This window comes from Canis lupus, chromosome 2, assembly GCF_048164855.1.
Source record: "Canis lupus baileyi chromosome 2, mCanLup2.hap1, whole genome shotgun sequence".
Lineage (NCBI taxonomy): Eukaryota > Metazoa > Chordata > Mammalia > Carnivora > Canidae > Canis > Canis lupus.
The window spans coordinates 33,827,309-33,846,650 of NC_132839.1; the positions used below are offsets into that span (position 1 = coordinate 33,827,309).

A 19,342-nucleotide genomic window follows, 5' to 3' on the forward strand; every position below is an offset into this window, starting at 1 on the left:
ACCATCAATATTTTGTTTACCACCACCATTTTGTTTATGAACACTTAGGTATTCTCTATGAAGACTGAGGTTTCTCCTCGGACAGTTCTCCTCCTTCTGAGACCTCACCAGAATTGCTTTTAATATCATTAGCAGCAATGTAGGCTTTTCCTGGTGTATCCTCCCAGACTCTTCTGCCCTCTACCCATTACCTAATTCCACATTTTTAGGTATTATAGCAGCATCCTCACTTCTCAGTACTACTATAACAAAGTGCCACAAACTGGGTGGCTTATAAATGATGGACATGCTTTCACAGTTCTGGAGGCTGGAAATGCAAGGTCAAGATGCCAGCTTGTATCCTCATGTGGTGGAAGGGGCAAGGGATCTCTCTGGATCCTCTTTTATAAGGGCACTAATCCCATTCATGAGAACTCCACCCTCACTACCTCCAAAAGCCCACCTTCTAATACCATCACTTTAGGGATTAGAAATTCAATATATGAATTTTGGGAGGACACAAACATCTAGACACATGCAGCAACCACAGCAGCATGATACAGTTTTAGAACATTTCATCACCCCAAAAAGACTCCCAGGGCCCATTTGTGATCAGTCTCTATTGTTACCTCCAGCCTTAGGCAACCCTGATCTTTCTGTCTCTCTAACCTATTCTGAACAGTTCATTTAAATAGAATGACACAATATACAGTCTTTTGTGTTTGACTTCTTTCACTTTGCATAATGTATTTTGGGTTCATTCATAGCATAGCATGTATCAGTAGTTCTATGTTGTAACTTATACTACTTTTTATTATCCACTTACCATGGATAGACATTTGGAATGTTTCCAGTTTTTGCCTCTTTTGAATAATGTTGCTATGAACATTTATGCTTTTGTGTGAATTGTTAAAAGATACATCAAGGCATAGTAAATTTTTAAGAGTTTATTTGAGCAAAAATTAGTTTGAATTGGCCAGTGCCAAACTGGAATTACTTAGGGAGTGCTCTACCAACAGTAGCTATAGGAAAGACTTTTTCAGAGAAAAGGTGGAGGAAGCATAGTAAGGAAATGATTTGATTAGCTATAGCTTAAGGGTTTGCCTTATTCAGGAAGCCTAGTTGACTGTTTATGATGAGTTGTCTTTAGATTTTGATTTCTTAATCTTGAGGCATTTATTACAGGCCTAGATTTTGGTTTGCTTTTGTAGGATGAAAAGGTGTTAGAGGCACATTTAATTTAATATTTAATGGCCTTATTTAATTAATTTAATAGGACATATGTTTTCATTTCTCTTGAGTAAATTTCTAGGAGTGGAATTTCTGGTCATATGGTAATTTATTATTTAACTTTTTAAGAAACTGCCAAACTTTTCCATGATGGCTGCACCATTTTACACTCCTACTAGCAATGTTTGATGGTTCCAGTTTCTCTACATCCCTGCCTTTCTTCATATTTTGTTTCAGAAATTCCATGCCCATTTGAATTATAATTAAATAGAAAAAATACTTTCATGATTCAATGAAAATACTGAAGTCTCAATTAGATTAAGCATTTGACTATATACTTCTGGTTTAATAACAGTCTCAGTTAATTGGTCAGAATTGATTTATGTTGTGGAACTAATGGTCTAATTGCCTAGGGATTATATGGTAAATAATTAATGACAATTTACTGCAGCCTTCCTTATAGAACATACTTTAGCCTTCTGCTTCTACTTCTGGGTCATCTAATAATTCAGGAAATGAAATCAGCTTTCTTTAGAAGGCAGACTGGTGCTGTATGTGTCTCTGGGGTGTCTAGACTCTGAAAGAAAAAGACCCATGATTTATTTATTTTCTTATAGATATAGTATAGAATGGGCGACATTAACAGATACTAATAGCAAGATAGGATTTTGTGCATTTTAAACCTCTATGGACTGAGATAAAATAATTTCCTGTGTTCCTTTCCAGATTGTTCACAGAACACTGGCAGCCATGTTGGGTTCCCTTGCAGCATTAGCAGCGCTGGCTGTGATTGGAGATGTAAGTTGTAATGTTTTGAGTCAATGGCTTAACACTCGATAGAGTGTGAGATTCAAAGACAGTCCAGGAATTAGGCATTACTGGTGATTTTCATTCCTTTATATACTATTTCCACATTTATCCCTCAGGAACCCTACTAGAAGCATGAACTAAAAACTTTATCACCATTGATGAGTATTTTTCATTTGCCTTTATCATACACACTTTTTTTATTCCCTATTTTAGCTGAGGAAAAGGTCATCATAGTCATTCATTGGCTAGGGCTATATAGCTGAGTGGTGTTAGAGTTGACTCTGGGTACTGTCAACCCTTGGGATCTAGAGGGGGCCATCCTGCATGGAGCAGAGGTAGGAAATGATGAGGTTAGGGTTTTGTCTTGCAGATACCAGGAGGTCCCTAGAGATGCATGTTTGGGGATGGATGGCACCCCATCAGTGTCTGTGCATGGCTTGTCTGGCAGGAGTATAGGCGTGAATGTAGGAAGGCAGGAGAGGCCAAGCACTCACTGGAGATGGAGGCCTGCCATTGTTTGAGGAGCAGTGCTGGAACTGAACAAGGTGGGAGCATACAGAACTGCATTTGGAAACAACTTTATGGAATTCACAGGAGTGTTTTGCTAGGTGCTACTACAGACCAGTCAGTCAACCAAAGAATAATAACTGGCTTAAAAAACTATGTGGAGCCATGCTCAGTTATTTATTTTATTTTTCTTAGTTAGATCTTATATAAACAATACTAACTCTAGGGTAAAATGTCCCAGAGTCCTAAAACTTATACATAAACCACTATTATTTTTATTTTAATTAACTTTAAGGAGCAGTATAATAGTAGTTATTTTATTTTTATAAAATTTTAATGTGGCATACAGCCTGGACTGTGGGTATCTCCCTGGGCCACCCATAGTCCAGGTTGTGAGTCCTCTCCCAACAACCAGACTCTCACACTCCATGTTCCCAGTTCCCCATGACCCCAGCCTTCTCTACTCTGCAGAATTGTTAGAAGATGAAGTAAGAGTTGATAGACAACTGGTGAGTAGGACAAGTGTGTCCTTTAGTTATAGCCATCTTGGCCTCATGCCCCAACACCAAGGAAGGCATCTAGGGACCTCAATAACCTCAGGGGTCAATCCTATAATTCAGGCTAGAGTTCTTCATGGAGTTGCCAGGGACAAGATTTAAGAAATTTGCTTTTCTTATTATCAAATGCATAGACTTGACATTATTATGCCTTGGGTCACAAGTGATTTTCATCAGTGATATATTCTAATTTCAAAGGCAAGGGGATGGTATGATTTTTGACTCTGGCCCAATGAGTGGGGTTGCCCTAAAGAGCAGCACATTTTTTACAGCTTATCACCAGGAGGATGATGCCCAAGATTAATTGGAAATTTGTGCTTTGATTGTAGAGACCCAGCCTGACCCATGTGGTGGAGTGGATTGATTTTGAGACGTTGGCCCTACTATTTGGCATGGTAATTACAATCCTCCCAGTGGGACACAGTTCCAAGCTTGTGTAACCCAGCACCTTCTCTTTTGCTGCTACTGTGGATAATCTTTTATTATATTAAAAAAATTGTACTGCTTGACAATTAGGGCTTGATTAAGAAGTATTAGTGCAGGTCTAGACAATTTTTCCTGTGGAGGAATAGAATAATTAGTGCTCTGGTTAGTGGTGGAGAATTGCAGTCACAGGCCTTTCTGATAGTTGAATAATATTGCCATTTAGAAAATTTAGCAAAGTTTTTGAGTTACTTCTCTTAAAATATAAAATGGAATATTCTAAATAAGTGAACCAAGTAGTTTTGGTGATTGGAAAAACACTGTAATTACATGGAAAAAGGAAGAAATTGTCCCTGAGTAATAGTTCGTGTGTTGTAAACTGATTTAACTAGAATAAGTGAAATCTGATAAGCGCCTGGACAGCAATGGGAATGCTGCACATGTTCTTGAACAGACCCCACAACAGCTAAGTAGCCTAAAGGAGGATTTTCCCTTTCTGGTAAAAAAATCCTACTCTGTGTAAAGCAGGTTACTATATTTCCTCATTTTCCTTGGTAACATTTTATCCCCCCTGGTACTCATAACAGAAGGCCATGCTGCTATAAGCTTCAATATGATCCAAACTAGCTGCCTCCTCTAGAGTGTAAAGAGATAGATCAGTGCTCTGAACTCAGGCTTTATAGAGAAGTTCATAATCACGTTGGTCCTGAAAAGTATATACTAGGGCCTGGGCATCTGGAAAGAAGAAGGAAGATGTCTCATAAAATAGGTCAAAAAACACTTTAGGTGAGTTGTGTATTAGTTTGCTGGGGCTGCCATAATAAAGTACCACATTTAACAAAAGAAATTTATTTCCTCACTTCTGGAGGCTGGATTTCTGAGACCCAAGTGTCAGCAGGGTTGATTCCTTCTGAGGCCTCTCTACTGGACTTGCGGATGATCATCTTTCCCCTGTATCTTCACATGGTCTTCCCTCTGTGTGTGTCTGTGTGCTCATCTCTTCTTATAAGGATACCAGTCATACTGGATTAGAGCTTCACTTTAACTTATTCTGAGGTACTGGGGTTAGGATTTTACCATAGGAATTTGTGGGGGAAAGTGGCACAATTGAGCCCATAACAAATGGTTTAATTTTTTCCTAGTTGAAGTCAGTTCAGCAAGCTTCTAGGATTCTAGAAATTTGGAGGTGGAAAGATAGTCTATATATCCAGGCTGCTCCCTTTGCCTCTTTATTTCATGGCAGTCAGCCACCCATGGGGCCACTGACCGCAATTCCTGAGTCTCAGTCTCTTCTGGATAGTTTTGGCAGCAAATGTGTGGACTAGCTTCCACAATGGAAGACAACACAGGACCTACTCATTCAATTCAGTTCATGTGAAGTGTTTATTGTTGAGTGAAGCACCACATTCTATAGACAGGTGGCCATTTGGGTTAGGATGAACATTGATGGTTACTATAGACAAGGTGGATATTTGTACTGAGCCTAAACTGATTTTTGGAAATTTTCATTTTGTATAGTATATTTAAAAGACTATATTGAGCCTACTCTTTTCTAAGTACTTTAATTTACAAAATTTAATTGAATTTTTATAACAGCCTTACAAGGAACAAAACTTTAGAGGTGAGGTAAGAAAGCTAAAGTACAGAAAATTAAATAATTTTGTTTGGACAAGATTTAACTGCTTCTAAGCGGCAGAGTTAGTACTTGCACATGCATCTTCTCACTCCAAGTTTAATACATTGGTATATTACCATCTTCAGAGATGGAATAAAGAATCTTCCAGAAAGTTCAAGCTGGTTGAAATGTCTGGTTGATTAGATATGTAATAAATGGGACATTACTTTTCGTTATTGTCTCTATGTTATCACTAGAAAGAAGCACAAGTTCTGGGTTCAGGTAGAACCAGAGAATAATCATTTCAATGTAACTGCTCTTATTTGTGTGTTTTGATCAGATTGGTGATGAAAATCTGTTTAACTATTTTAGGAAACAAAATATAACCCAGTTTAAAAACCTTAAAGTGTTTAATTGTTGTTTATGTGGACATGTATGTGCAGAAGGCCACATTCCGGCTCATTTCCTCTGCTGCTTTTAGCTTTGTGACTGTGAGCAAGTCATCTTCCTTTTCTGCCCCCTGGTGTCCTGGGCTATATAATAGAGAGTAATGAGGGGGGCTTGGGCGGCTTAGTTGGTCTGGCTCTTAGTTTTGGCTCAGGTCATGATCATGTGTCCTGCATCAGGCTCCACACTGAGCACAAAGTCTGCAGGTCTCTCTCCCTCTGCTCTCCCCCTGCTCTCTCTCTCCCTCAAATAAATAAAATCTTAAAAAAAAAAGAGTAATGATAATATCTGATGTTCTTGTGAAGATTAGGTGGAATGATAGTGTACCTAGGGTATATATTCCTGGATAAAAATATAGAGCTGCACACCTGCTAATAAGAGGCTTCATTCAGGAAGTTAGTAAGTGGACTACACTCAGCAAGAGAGCAAGAAGCTTCATGAAGTGACAGCTTTCATGCAGAGGCCAGAGCTGAGATTTGCAACTGATCACTCCAATGTCCTTTCAGGATGGCGCATTGCTAAAAGAGTCTCCTTAACTCCTTTTTCTGTTTTTCCCTACAGATGATCTTAGTAGCTATATTTTCGGAAACTGGATTTTTTGATTATTGTGCTGTAAAGGTAGGTTTGATGTGGCATTTAATATTTATGTATTAATTAATTTTTTTTGCCATGATGTATTCAGTTAATAAAACTACCATTTAAAGCAAATATTTTGGGATCCCTGGGTGGGTCAGTGGTTTAGCACCTGCCTTCGGCCCGGGGTGCCATCCTGGAGTCCCGGAATCAAGTCCCGCATTGGGCTCCTTGCATGGAGCCTGTTTATCCCTCTGCCTGTGTCTCTGCTTCTCTCTCTGTGTCTCTCATGAATAAATAAAAATCTTTTTAAAAAATAAAGCAAATATTTTAAAGTTCCATTCTCCTTTTCAAAATCACAGCTGTTAATACAGGGTACAGTTGCTGTGCAGAATTAGATGGCTCTGAGCAACTTTCATGTTCTCAGTAAACTGAAGAAGGAAATCAAGGAAAGGAGTATTTGAGTTGAATGTTTGTGTCACATTGGTTAAATTGGCAAGTTGAAAGCTACATATCAAATATTGTTTTGCATTTTAGAGCATCTAAATATTTCAACTTCTGATTACTTGCCTTTTGGTGAAATAATTTCAATGATTTCTTTCTAGTCATTGAACATCTAAATGTTCACTTTTATAACTGGAATCCTAGAGAATCTACCAGCACGTTCTAATTGCCAGACTCCGCTGGTGCTATATCACTCAGGGTTGGTGAGAGGAGATCTTGCCATGCTGTGCTAATGTGGAAGCTGATGTTGTACTTGATTTTTTTTTGTTTTGGAACTGGAAAGTTCTTTTAAAAAATTATTTACTCATCAAAGTCTTTGCAAACTCTGAAAGAGAACCATGCTATGATTTTTGCCATCTTTGTGTATCATCTTGTACCTTCAAATATCTGGCCTCTTCCCTCAATATCTTATTTATTTATTTATTTATTTATTTATTTATTTATTTATTTATTTATTTATTTTTATTTATTTTTTTTATCGCGAGGGCACGGGAAGGGAGGGTCGGGGTAAAGGCCATTGCCGCAGTGTCTGATAGAGGGGCCTGCACCCGCTCCGTCCCCCGCGTCTCTCAATATCTTGATACTGAAAGTCCCAAAATCTTAAGTTGCCAACAATCTGCAGGCTTAAGGGTCACAGCCCAGTCTGTCTAATCAAAAGGAGGTTGCAAAATACTGGATAATGTTAAAGGGATACAGTGCTATCACTTTGTAATCAATGAACCCTCACAGGGGACTGTGAGGAGAATCAGAGGGAAGGAGTATAGTCCAACATGGATTCAGAATGTCCAGGAACAAGGTATCACTCCCTCATCTTAGCAAATGTAGGAATCCATGGGCTGACGTTTCAATCCACCATGGAGTGTTTTCTTGGACTCCTAGTTCTTAGACTCCCTATGAAAAATCACATTTATTCTACAACCCCACTGATCCTGACCTGTTCTTTCTATGTGTGTGTATATTTTAGACATACCGACTATCTCGAGGAAGAGTGTGGGCCATGATCATCATGTTGTGTCTCATTGCTGCTGTCCTGTCTGCCTTCCTGGACAATGTGACCACATTGCTGCTTTTTACTCCTGTGACCATAAGGTATACAGAGTGGCCCTGCCTGGGCGTTAATCCAGGCTCATGGTGGTGTGCTCTGACTTCTCAATCTAGCCCCTGCTTTCCCTTTGCTGGTGTGCCCTGGTCTAGCCTATGTCCCCCAGGACCGTGATGCTCAGTGCTTTTGGCTATGGCTATGGTTTTGGCTATGGGTATAACTATGACAGCAGCAGTGGTGGCCACAGAAATATCTGTAGGAGTCAGAAGACTCAGGCTTTGCTGTCCCAGGATGAGGGACAGAGCATTAGTTGCTGGGAGTTCTTGTCCATTAGGCTGATCACAGGTGTAACAGAGCACAGTGTAGGAGCTCTTGCCATGTGGGCAGGAGCATGTAGCCAGGGACTGGGGAAGGTGGGGCAGCCATCTTGCTCTCACCAGGCTCCTTGGAGTGTTGTGGGATCTGGCCTGACAGTCTTACAACCCTGAAGTCATTACCTGAGCCAAAATCAAGAGTTGAGGGATCCCTGGGTGGCTCAGTGGTTTAGTGGCTGTCTTTGGCCAGGGACATGATCCTGGAGTCCCGGGATTGAGTCCCACGTTGGGCTCCCTGTGTGGGGCCTGCTTCTCCCTCTGCCTGTGTCTCTGCCTCTCTCTCTCTCTCTCTTTCTCTTTCTCTGTCTCTCATAAATAAATAAATAAAATTAAAAAAAATCAAGAGTTGGGCACTCAGCTGAATGAGTCACACAGGTGCCTCCTTTTATCCATACTTAATGTTCTTTGTCTTGAAGATGGTTCTCCAGCATATCATGGTTTTTCCCTGCTTGGACCCATCATATCCTGGTACTCGGCTGATCCTAGGGAAACAGATACCCCCTGGGAGTTCAGAGGAGCAAGCTACATAATGAAAGGCCCTAGACAAGTCACTTTAGCTACATTGATCTGGGTTGTGCCTAACCCAAGCTACTGTTTTGAGGATTCTGTTGGATAAAAGACCCTCCTGGACTTGAGGCTGGAGACATAGCAAGTTCAAAGTGATCAATAAGGGACTACCTCCAGGGCTCAGGACTAATTCTAGATAATGACTTTGGCATTTGAAGACTGATGACTCTCAGAGGCAGAGGAGCCCAGGTGGGGGTGGTGGGGTGGTGGGGGGGGTGCAGCCCCATTTGTGCAGCCTGCAGTGTGCAGAGTTGGTCTCTTGCCCGAGCTTCTGCAAACTTGGCTGCCTCATCACTCCAGCATGTAGGCAGGGGTTTGGGGTAAGGGGACACTTGGACACAGGTTTCCTGCAAAGGGAATGTAGTACCTCCTAGTATGTGAGGTTCTTCTGAGAGCAAATGAAGGCTGGAATGAACATGTTTTAAGGGTGCTGGGAACAGTAACACATACTGCTGATGAAAGGCACCAAACTGCCTCGAGGAGACCTCAGGGGGCTTAAGGCAGGCCACACTCATCTCCTCCAACTGAGGCAGCTCTGTTGCTGTCACTGGTTTGGAAACCATAGTATCACCCGCATGTGCCAGGTCCCAGAGTGTTGGTGCACTCTCTAACCACAGCTCCAGTGAGAGTGGGCTTCCAGGGGGCACCCATATTCCTGTCATCTTCTCAGCCTTGCTGGGATTTGTTTATATCCTCACTGTTCCAGGAACTAACTTTGTAATTTTATGTGAGAGTAGCAATTCCATTTATTAGTCTAAAAATTATATCTTTCAGATTCAAGTGTTAGTGTGCTTAGATTCACTATTTATATTACCATATTCTTCATGACTTTTTGAGCTTAATAACATTCTTTTGCCTTTGTCTGGAGTAGCGTTAGTCTTCACAGTTAAACAGCTAGGCCCATTTACATAGGATGCCATCTCTGTGCTTGCTCTGGCATTATTGATTAGTGTACCCTATTTATTTTCTTGCTGGAGGCAGATCCTGGGAGCTTCCCCAGCTGAGAGCTGCTGCTGCTGATGGTGATTGGGGTCTGATCCTCTTTTTGGACTTATTCCTGTCCCTGGTCCCTGGATACCGTTCCATTTTCAGCTTCCACATGGCTCTATAGGCTGATCCTCCCACAGATATGCTGATGGTTATGCATCATATCTGTGGGAGATGGGAGATGGTGGGAAGGACCTCTGACTGCAGCACCTTAGAGACCCAAGGCTTGGTATCTATATGGAAATGGACATTGTGGATGAGCAGGTGTGGTGGGCTATGATATGTTTCCCAAACCTTCTTTAAGGCAATTTTTTCAACTTTGTGCTCACTGGATCCACCTAAAGAGCTGTAGAATGCTGCTGCCCAGGCCTACTCCCAGGGCTTGGTGTGTCATGGGCTGAGCAGTAGGAATTTTCACAGGTTCCCAGATAAATCTAGTGTGCAGCCAAGGTAGGGAACCACAGCCGTAGAGTGTGTGCTACTTCCCTAAGGAAGAAGTCCATGGGTAAGTAGTTAGAAGGAAGGGGTGAGGAGACACATTAGGGCCTCAGCATCTGAGAAAGGGAAGGTGAGTAAGGAATTAGGCTGGTAGGCTTGGTGTGAGCTACTGAGTGGTGCTGCTTTGTATGCTGCCCCACCCCGACTCAGAGGGGTCTGGTGCCCAGCATCCATTCACTTGTGCCAGGGCCTGTACAGAGGGAGGTGTGCTCCTTCCAGATCTGGGGGGGAGGAAGGTACATTTTCTTTTTTTTTTTATAAATTTATTTTTTATTGGTTTTCAATTTGCCAACAATAGAATAACACCCAGTGCTCATCTCATCAAGTGCCCACCTCAGTGCCCCTCACCCAGTCACCCCCACCTCCCCTTCCCCCACCCCTAGTTCGTTTCCCAGAGTTAGGAGTCTCTCATGTTCTGTCTCCCTTTCTGATATTTCCCACTCATTTTTTCTCCTTTCCCCTTTATTCCCTTTCACTATTTTTTATATTCCCCAAATAAATGAGACCATATAATGTTTGTCGGAAGGTACATTTTCACACTGATGGTTTACATGGGTGGTCAATTAACTTTCAGAGAAATGCACTTCTGAGGATCAACTGTAGCTCTGTAAACATTGTTGTTTTTGTTCATCCCCCAGCATTGCACTTCCTACAGGTGTGTATGTGCCTCCTCTGTACAAACAAGTGCTTTCAAAATATTTAGATTGCACATGGGCCTGTCACAACTGAATAGCATGGCTACTTTTACTTTCCTCCATTTATGACAGATTATGTGAGGTGCTCAACCTTGATCCAAGACAAGTCCTAATTGCAGAAGTGATCTTCACAAATATCGGAGGAGCTGCCACTGCCATAGGGGACCCACCAAATGTCATTATTGTTTCCAACCAGGAGTTGAGGAAGATGGTATGTACCAGTGTAACAGGATTGCTTTCAACAAATATAGATCCCAGCTTACTTGCCCATTTAACATTCTACCCAGTGTGGAAGCTTTTATTAGAAACCAAGCTCTTCTCTATCACTTCTTCATATTAAATGCTATTGGTTATCTCGAGAGGGGAAGTTAGGTGACTGATCCTCCAGTGTAGAGTGAAGTGGTCTGATGATTGGATTACGTGATCTACTTAGCCATAGTATATTTATATTAATGGGAACTGAGGTTTCTTCCAAGTAATATTAAGGATAAAATGATCTGTCCCCTTGCATTTTTCAACTGTGGTGGATGAATTTACTGAAGAATTTAAGATTTTTTTAAAGAGTCATAAAATGAAGGTCTTTAGGAATTTTTTGAAAGTTCTCATAAATATTAATATATTATTTCTTTATACACTAAAATAAAAGCCAAGTATTAGAGAGTTAAAATGGTATTTTATGTATCTTAAAAGAGTTAAAATTATATAATTTTCATTGTCATTTTTGGTCATTTGAATTTTCTCAATATCTCTTCTGTGAACTATTAGCAAAAATGCTTCCAAATTAGTAACATTTATTATAGATGATATGTTTATGTGTGTGTCTGTGAAGTGTGTCAGTGTGTTTGTGTGTGTGTGCTGTCTTCTACAAAAATATTTAAGCCTTTGAGAGTTCATGGCTCTGAGGTGTTGGTAGCCATCTTGTAGACCCATGGTACTCCAGAGATTCAGGATATAACTTAGGTGGCTTTGTCTAAACTTTAATACTCCCTAGTTACCCTAGGAAATTGGCTGGCAACACTTATCAGTGTTGCTTCATGAACTGAACAGTATGCCCATTATCATGTTACCCTGCAGCACATCAGAAGGTGGCAGAGCCCAGCAATCTATTCTAGGGACACCTATCATCCAGGATAGGCATCATACACATTGGAGAGAACAATTTTAGAGAAAAATACTGTTTTATTTTTATTTTACAGTGATACATCTATTGTAGAAAATATAATTTGCACATACAAATTTTAAAAACTATTGTAATCTCACCATTCAGAGATAAATCCTCTTAATGCTTTGTTTGGTGCATCTAGTCTCTTTGTATGTAGATACACATGGGTAAAAAAAGATAACACAGCTTCTTCTCTGGCTAAAGTAGAGTAACAGAGACTGGATTTACTCTCTTGCCTTGCTTGAGATATCCCAAAATAAAATTAATGAAAATCCAAACAAAACAAAACAAAACAAAAGAACACCCCCCCAAACCGACCCCCCCCAAACAAAGCAAAACCAGACAGTGGTAAGGAAGATAATGTATATCAGGAAAAAAAGACTGATCTCTGAGAATTGGGAAACAAATGAGGTGAATCCTATAATTGCCCCAGTTTACTGCCTTGAGAGAGTTTCCAGGGTATAGTATAGGAATCTGATGATTCCTTGAGTGGGGAGGATAGGACTGAAAGTATGTAGAAAGCAAAGCTAAGATGGTTTATTTGGTGAATTTTATAAATATTTATGGAAGAAATAATGCTATAATACCAATTTTACATACAGCTTTACAGCTAATTGAAGAAGATATACTTTCCAGCTCATTCTATGAGGCCCTGTTACCTAAACCAGACAAAACCAGTATAAGAAAACTATTAATAAATATTTCTTATGAACACAGATTTTTAATTTTTAAAAGTAAAAATTTAATAATAAGCATATCTAGTTTAATGATATATAAAATGAGTAATACATCATGACCAAGTAGAATTTGTAATATTTAAAAAGCCAATCAATGCAATTTACTAACAAACTACATGAGAAAATTCATATGATCATCTCAATAGATGCAGAAAAATAACTGGTAAAATCAAACATCCATTAGTGATTAAAATCTCTCAATAAACTAGAAAAATAAGAGAACTTCATCCGCCTAATAAGGAGCATCTATGGAAACACTATAGCTAGTGTCACACTTGAATGTGAAAACTGAATGCTTTCTTCCTTAAATCAGAAACAAGACCAAAATGTCTGTTCTCACCACTTCGATGTAATATTTTACTGGAGGCTCTAGCTGATACAATAAGGCAAGAAATACAAGGCATCCATATCAGAAACGAAGACTTAAAAAGTTTTTATTTGCAGATGACATGACTGTCCACGTGGATAGTCTGAAGGAATCTGCAAAAAAGCTTCTAGAAGTAATAAGTAAATTTGACAAATGTGCAATACAATATCAATATAGAAAAATTAGTGATTTTCTATATTCTAGTAATAAACAATTGGAAATTAGCATCAATATATAAAATACTTAAGGGTAAATCTGACCAAACATATGCAAGACCTATATGCTAAAAACTACAAAACATTGCAGAGTAATTAAAGAAGATCTAATTAAATGGAGATATTTTGTTCATGGATCAGAAGACCCAATGTGGTTAATATATCAGTTCTTCCCAGATTGATCCACAGATTTGAGCAATCTTTGTCAAAACCAAAACCAAGGGTGGTTGTTTTTGATAGCAATTGGCAAACTGATTCTAAAATTTATATGGAAATTAAAGCGTTCAGAATGGCCAAAATATAACTCTTTAAAAAAAATTTTTTTTTTCAAAATATAACTCTTAATGGGAAGAACAAAATGGGAGAGCTAGTGCTACCTATTTCCAATACTTCCTATAAAAGCCACACTAGCCAAGACAGTGTGGTATTGACATCACTGCAGGTGAATAGGTAAAAAGTAGAGAGTCTGGATACAGACCCCCACATAGGTGAACAAATGCTTTTGACAAAGGTGGAAAGCCAATTTAGTGAAGAAAGGATTATTTTTTTCACAAATGGTCCTAGAACAAATGGACATTCATATGTAGGAAAAATGAACATCAGTCCACGCTTCCCACTTTACCCAAAAATTAACTAAAAAATGGCTTACATACATAAATATAAACTCTAAAATCTTAAAAGTTCAAATAGAAAACAATTTGTAGTAGAATAGATATAGAAATAGTCCAAGTGAGAGTATGACTACTGTATTTCATTAGGCTTTTTTTAGAACTTTCAGTTTCTGTTATTCATCTCTTCTTTTTTCTTCTTCTTGTTACAACATATTAATGAATTAATGCAACAGCGTAGCTGTCCCTGGCCAGGATCACATTAGTATAAATGTAAAATCCCAAGGATGATGCCTTTCTTGGGCATAAACCGAGTTAACCATGCATTATTTTAAGCCCTCCCTTAGGACTCCCTTGGAATCCTCTCTCACCTAAATCCGCTCTCACCTAAGCAGTGGAATGTGACCCAAAAGTCCTGGGCCTCTACCAAGTCTATAGACAGCTAAAGAAAAAGAGGAGTCCATCAGACTATTCCCATATTCCTCCATTATATGCTGACATGCTGTTGTACATATCCAGAATTTAAATATGGCAGTAGGGGACAAAGGTGAAGTTTTTGCAGAAATACACAGAGGGCCCTTAAGGTGAGCACTCACTCTGCATGAGGCTCAGCCTAAGCTCTTCACACAGCTTTGTGCCAAAGTGACAACCTCTGGGAACATGGCCTTACGGTTCTCCTTAATTTATTGAAGATGGAGTTCCTTGTCTTCCACTTAATGATTTTCCTTGAATTTTGGGATTAAAATGTATCTCACAGAAAATGTATCTAATGAATGTCCTTTAATGGATGGATAATCAAGAGTGGTTTTAATTTATTTTATTGTAGCTTAGAGATAAGAGAATACTTATTTGTATAGAGAATGCAAATGAATTAATAGTTCCAGGGATAGTGTCTGCAGCAGAGATTAATTTATATAGCCTCATTACCAATGACAGCACAACCATACATTTTTGTGCACATTTATTTTGCATTATTTTGTTGTTCATCCAGGAAATGAATTAGAAAGAAAAAAGATTATAAAATAAAAATTGTGAAATTAATTTTTAAAATATTCATGAAGAAAGTTAAGTAGTTTAGAGAAGTAATAAAAACAAACAAATCAGTACTGGACTTTGGAACAGTAAAGAAATTCTTCCACATTCTCTGAGGATTAGGAAGATAATACAGGAAGTTAGGAGGAAAGTTCTTCCACCATATCTTTTCCACACCCTGTTCACTCCTCCCAGATTCCTTGGGATGGTTCTCTACTGGCAGGTTTTCCAGTACTGAACACATAGGTGGGGAAGACTTCCAGGGTCCTCCTACACTATAGGATTCCATGACCAATAGTGTGTTGTCCCTTCATCTCCTAACAGGCTGATGGGGATATAATCCTCCTTTGCTAGTTACATTTACTCCTTTATGCCTGTCTTAGGGAGACTCACCAGTGGTGAACAGGGCTATTGCTTTTTGTTGTTGTTGTTGTTGTTTTTTTAGAGTAGTGAGGGGCCAAGGGAGAGAGAGAATCTTAAGTAGGCTCCATATCAAGACCTTGAGATCATGACCTGAGCTGAAATTAAGAGTTGGATATTTAACTGACTGAGCCACCCACGCACCCCTTAACTATTTTTAAAATAATAGTTGAAAAATTTGTTTAGGGGAGCCATGTCCCTGTACTTCTGAATGACAACTCCCAGATCAGAGGAAGGCTTTTCCAATGGTGCCCCAGAGATGTGTACACTGGCATGTTCCCTTGGTTTTCCTACCACGTGCTATCCGTGCTGGGGTGTTCTTTTGCTGCTCTTCACCATGGTTTTCTTCCACTTAATCAGCTGACAACTTTGATGGTATCACTCTCTGCTGCTTCCTGGTCTTCCTTCTGGTCACTTCCACTTAGTCTCCGTTGTGGGATTTCTGCTTCCACATGGCTCTTCAATTTCTGTGGGTCTTGGGGTTCTGCTTTTTTGACCATCTTTCCTCTTGGGTCAGCATTCTGTAGTGGAGCTTATGCCCTCTATGGCTTGCTGTTTTCTATGTACTGGGATCACCCACTTCCACATTTCTGCAGAACATGGAAGGTTTGTGCTTCCTTCAGATGCATGTATTTTATGACTTCTCCTCCACATACTTGAAGTATCCCTCACATGCAGGATGTCCCACATCAGATCCCTCCTGTTATCATACCTACTCATATAACACTGGGGGTCTTCTCCTTATTGAGTCTCCAGACTTGATTCTATCTTCAGATTATACCATGATATTTACTAAAATATTCGGTGGATTCAGCTAAGCCCTACTATAACTCAGTTGACTGTTCTGACTTGTTCCAGAGTTAGTCTGAGGGTATCTTCCCTAGAAGGTGATATTGGTGCACCAGAAGTTGCTCAGCTGGATTCCCCTTGGATATATGTAGTTTATGCAGCTATGGATTTTCTAATCTGATTTTTGGGGAATCCTGTTTTCATAGTTTTACATGCATCAAATTTTGACCACTTCCACTATTGAATGAGGGCTTTGTGAAAAAATTAAGCAGAGAGTATCTGAGTGGAGAAAAGCCAAAAAAGTACAAAATAAGACTGAAAGGGGCAAAATAGAACCAGCACCCTGCAAGAAAAGGCTGCATTTAAGCATTATATTGATGCAAGTATAGTAGTGGGTGGTTTTGTTACTGAGGACGTTAAGGAGAAAGTGTAGGAAGGTACAGAGGCTGGTAAGGCAGGGAGGCCCAGACACATGCGCCTAATAAACTTAGTGAAAATATTTACATCCCATGATACATTGCATCTGCCTATATTGTTTCTTAAAATTTTCAGCTGGGATTTTCCCACACTCTGCATTGTTCTCACTTGATAAATCCACCCATTACAACTCTACTAGCAACCACATACTTCCCCTCAAAGCTGTGTTGTTTTGTTGTGGAGCCCCTCCCAGGAGCCCCTTAGTCCTTTTCTTTCTTTAATCTACCCATCACTTTTTTTTTCAATTGTCCCATCATTTCTAACAGGATAAAAAATTATAGTTAATATGTGCAAAAAAAGGGCCCAGAATTACTCAGGATACAAGCACCTCTGCTTTGTGGGGACCTTCCTTCAAACAATATTAATTACATTCAGGGATCACCTGTATAAGCACAGAGTAAAAGACAGAAAAAACCAGCCAATGATGCTGTTGACTTAATCCCTGACAGATTAAGCTAGTAGGGGATTTTTATCCCAAAGCAGAGACGTCCTCAGCAGCTGACCATGACAAATAGTTCTGCAGAGGGGCAAAGGAAGTATGAGGGGAGGGAGAAGCACCTGCCTGGGACCTTATGGCCAGTAGGGACATTCTGGGCCTCCTCACTCCTAATGGCCTTTGGCCACCCTGCAGAGGGCTGTGCTCATCAACCAAGGATGTTCTTTCACATTGATAGCAGGGACTTATTTTTTTTTTAAAGATTTTATTTATTTATTCATGAGAGACACACACAGAGAGAGGCAGAGACACAGGCAGAGGGAGAAGCAAGCTCCATGCAGGGAGCCTGACGTGGGACTTGGTCCCGGGTCTCCAGGATCAGGCCCTGGGCTAAAGGTGGTGCTAAACCGCTGAGCCACTGGGCTGCCCGATAGCAGGGACTTAAATGAAATATTAAAAAGACACATCTTACCTTGAAATAGGCAAATATTGCCACATAGTTTTATGTTTTTCCTCCGTCTGTCTTTTTTCATCCTGGGAGAATGTGTCCATCCAGTAGTGAAAGTAGACCCAGTTAAGGTTGAGATTGTCTGTGATAACCTGTTTTTGTTTTCTCCTAAGGTTGCTTGTTATTCAGGTAGGACTTGGTTTATTGATATGAAAGAAACAAAGCTTAAACATTTTCAAAATTGTAGAGAAGAGTACTTGTTCTTTTGTGGGTTTTATGCTGGGCCCTGTGGCCCTCTAGCTAACACCCACTACTCTGACATGCCTGCCCCTGCTGGGTCTTAGTGCTCAGCTTTCCCTGGATCTCTCATTTGGAAGATCCTGAAGTGGGAGCCATGCCTATACAGAGGAGAATCCCATTTGTCATTTAATTTCCCCTTTCCTATTTCCAGGGCCTGGACTTCGCAGGATTTACTGCACACATGTTCGTTGGGATTTGCTTCATTCTCCTATTCTCCTTCCCACTCCTTAGACTCCTTTTCTGGAACAAAAAGCTTTATAACAAGGAACCCAGTGAGATTGTTGGTGAGTATAAGCAGCATCTCATATAGCCTCAGAGTTTACTATCATAATATATATTTTTTTCCGGAGGACGTTGCCACAAAAAAGGCAGGAGGTTTCTTACATTTAGAACATCAGGGAAATGTCGGTCACTGGGATGCTGCATACTCAGTATGTTCCTGTCTGCCTCCTGGTATGCTCTGTGCTTTCAGGGACTTTAAATCCATGGCCTTTCTTTAATTTTCTTTAGGGTGAAATCTGGGAAGCAGTGGCCATTGGATATAGTTCGTATGCCATGACATCATTAAACCACATGTATACAACACAAATAGCAAAGCATGTAGACTAGTGTTCAAATATGTCATACTTTGAGATTAAATGTGATTACAAAAATAGTAACATAATCCAGCACAGAGGACATTGTACCATGTTTTTTTTTAAGATTTTTAAAATTTATTTATTCATGAGAGAGACACACAGAGAGAGAGAGAGAGAGAGAGAGGCAGAGACATAGGCAGAGGGGAAAGCAGGCTCCACACAGGAAGCCTGATGTGGGACTCGATCCCGGGTCTCCAGGATCACACCCCGGGCTGCAGGCAGCGCTAAACTGCAGCACCACTGGGGCTGCCCGACATTGTGCTATGTTTATCAAGAATATATTGATGAGGCACCAGCCAGCAGGAAGAGTGTTCATGACCATCTTTTGTCTTTGTATTTTCCTTACTTAAAAATTTTAGTAAATGTTTTATTGAGAATATTACTGATCCCTATATATTAGAAGCAATAGATTATCTGGGAAACAGCTATCCTTTTCTCAGCCAGACCCTGTACAGGACATTGTGCAGGTTTCCTGGGTAACAGAGCATAACTGGGTGATAGGAACACAGTGACAAAGGTGCATTTCTTTCTTTGTGATTTCAGATGGTGTGGTGTCCTCACACAGCTCATAGATTGTATATTTACCTCTCTCATCCTGTTATTCCTCTATCCTTGTACTGTATAGGACTTCAAGTTTTCTTGATCTTTAGTAAGATAAAAAAAGTACTATTTCTGTATGAAAAGCTGAGGATCTAAATGTATTCTTATCAGTCCTCCTGTTCATCAGATGGTGACTGTACAAAGCAGATCTGCCTTTCTTTCATGCATGACTTTTGTATTCAGAGTTTGACTATTTTTGTTCTAGTTTGGAAAACATTGTCTTATATACCCTCTCAAGAGTCATCTATATAAACCAAGCTTGTTCTTAGTAAAATTTAGTCGCCCACCTCTCCCAGAGAAATGGA

The 19,342-nt window shown here is 39.9% G+C and overlaps 1 protein-coding gene across 1 annotated transcript in view; it reads left to right on the forward strand.

Annotated features, from left to right (window-relative positions):
- OCA2 (OCA2 melanosomal transmembrane protein) overlaps window positions 1-19,342 on the forward strand; it is a 440,201-nt gene that overhangs the window by 132,450 nt on the left and 288,409 nt on the right. Inside the window, exons 10-15 of the mRNA XM_072795366.1 lie at window positions 1,936-2,007; window positions 3,413-3,478; window positions 6,130-6,186; window positions 7,610-7,734; window positions 10,881-11,019; window positions 17,951-18,083. Of these exons, the coding sequence (XP_072651467.1) occupies window positions 1,936-2,007; window positions 3,413-3,478; window positions 6,130-6,186; window positions 7,610-7,734; window positions 10,881-11,019; window positions 17,951-18,083 (592 nt within the window). The remainder of the gene's footprint in view (window positions 1-1,935; window positions 2,008-3,412; window positions 3,479-6,129; window positions 6,187-7,609; window positions 7,735-10,880; window positions 11,020-17,950; window positions 18,084-19,342) is intronic.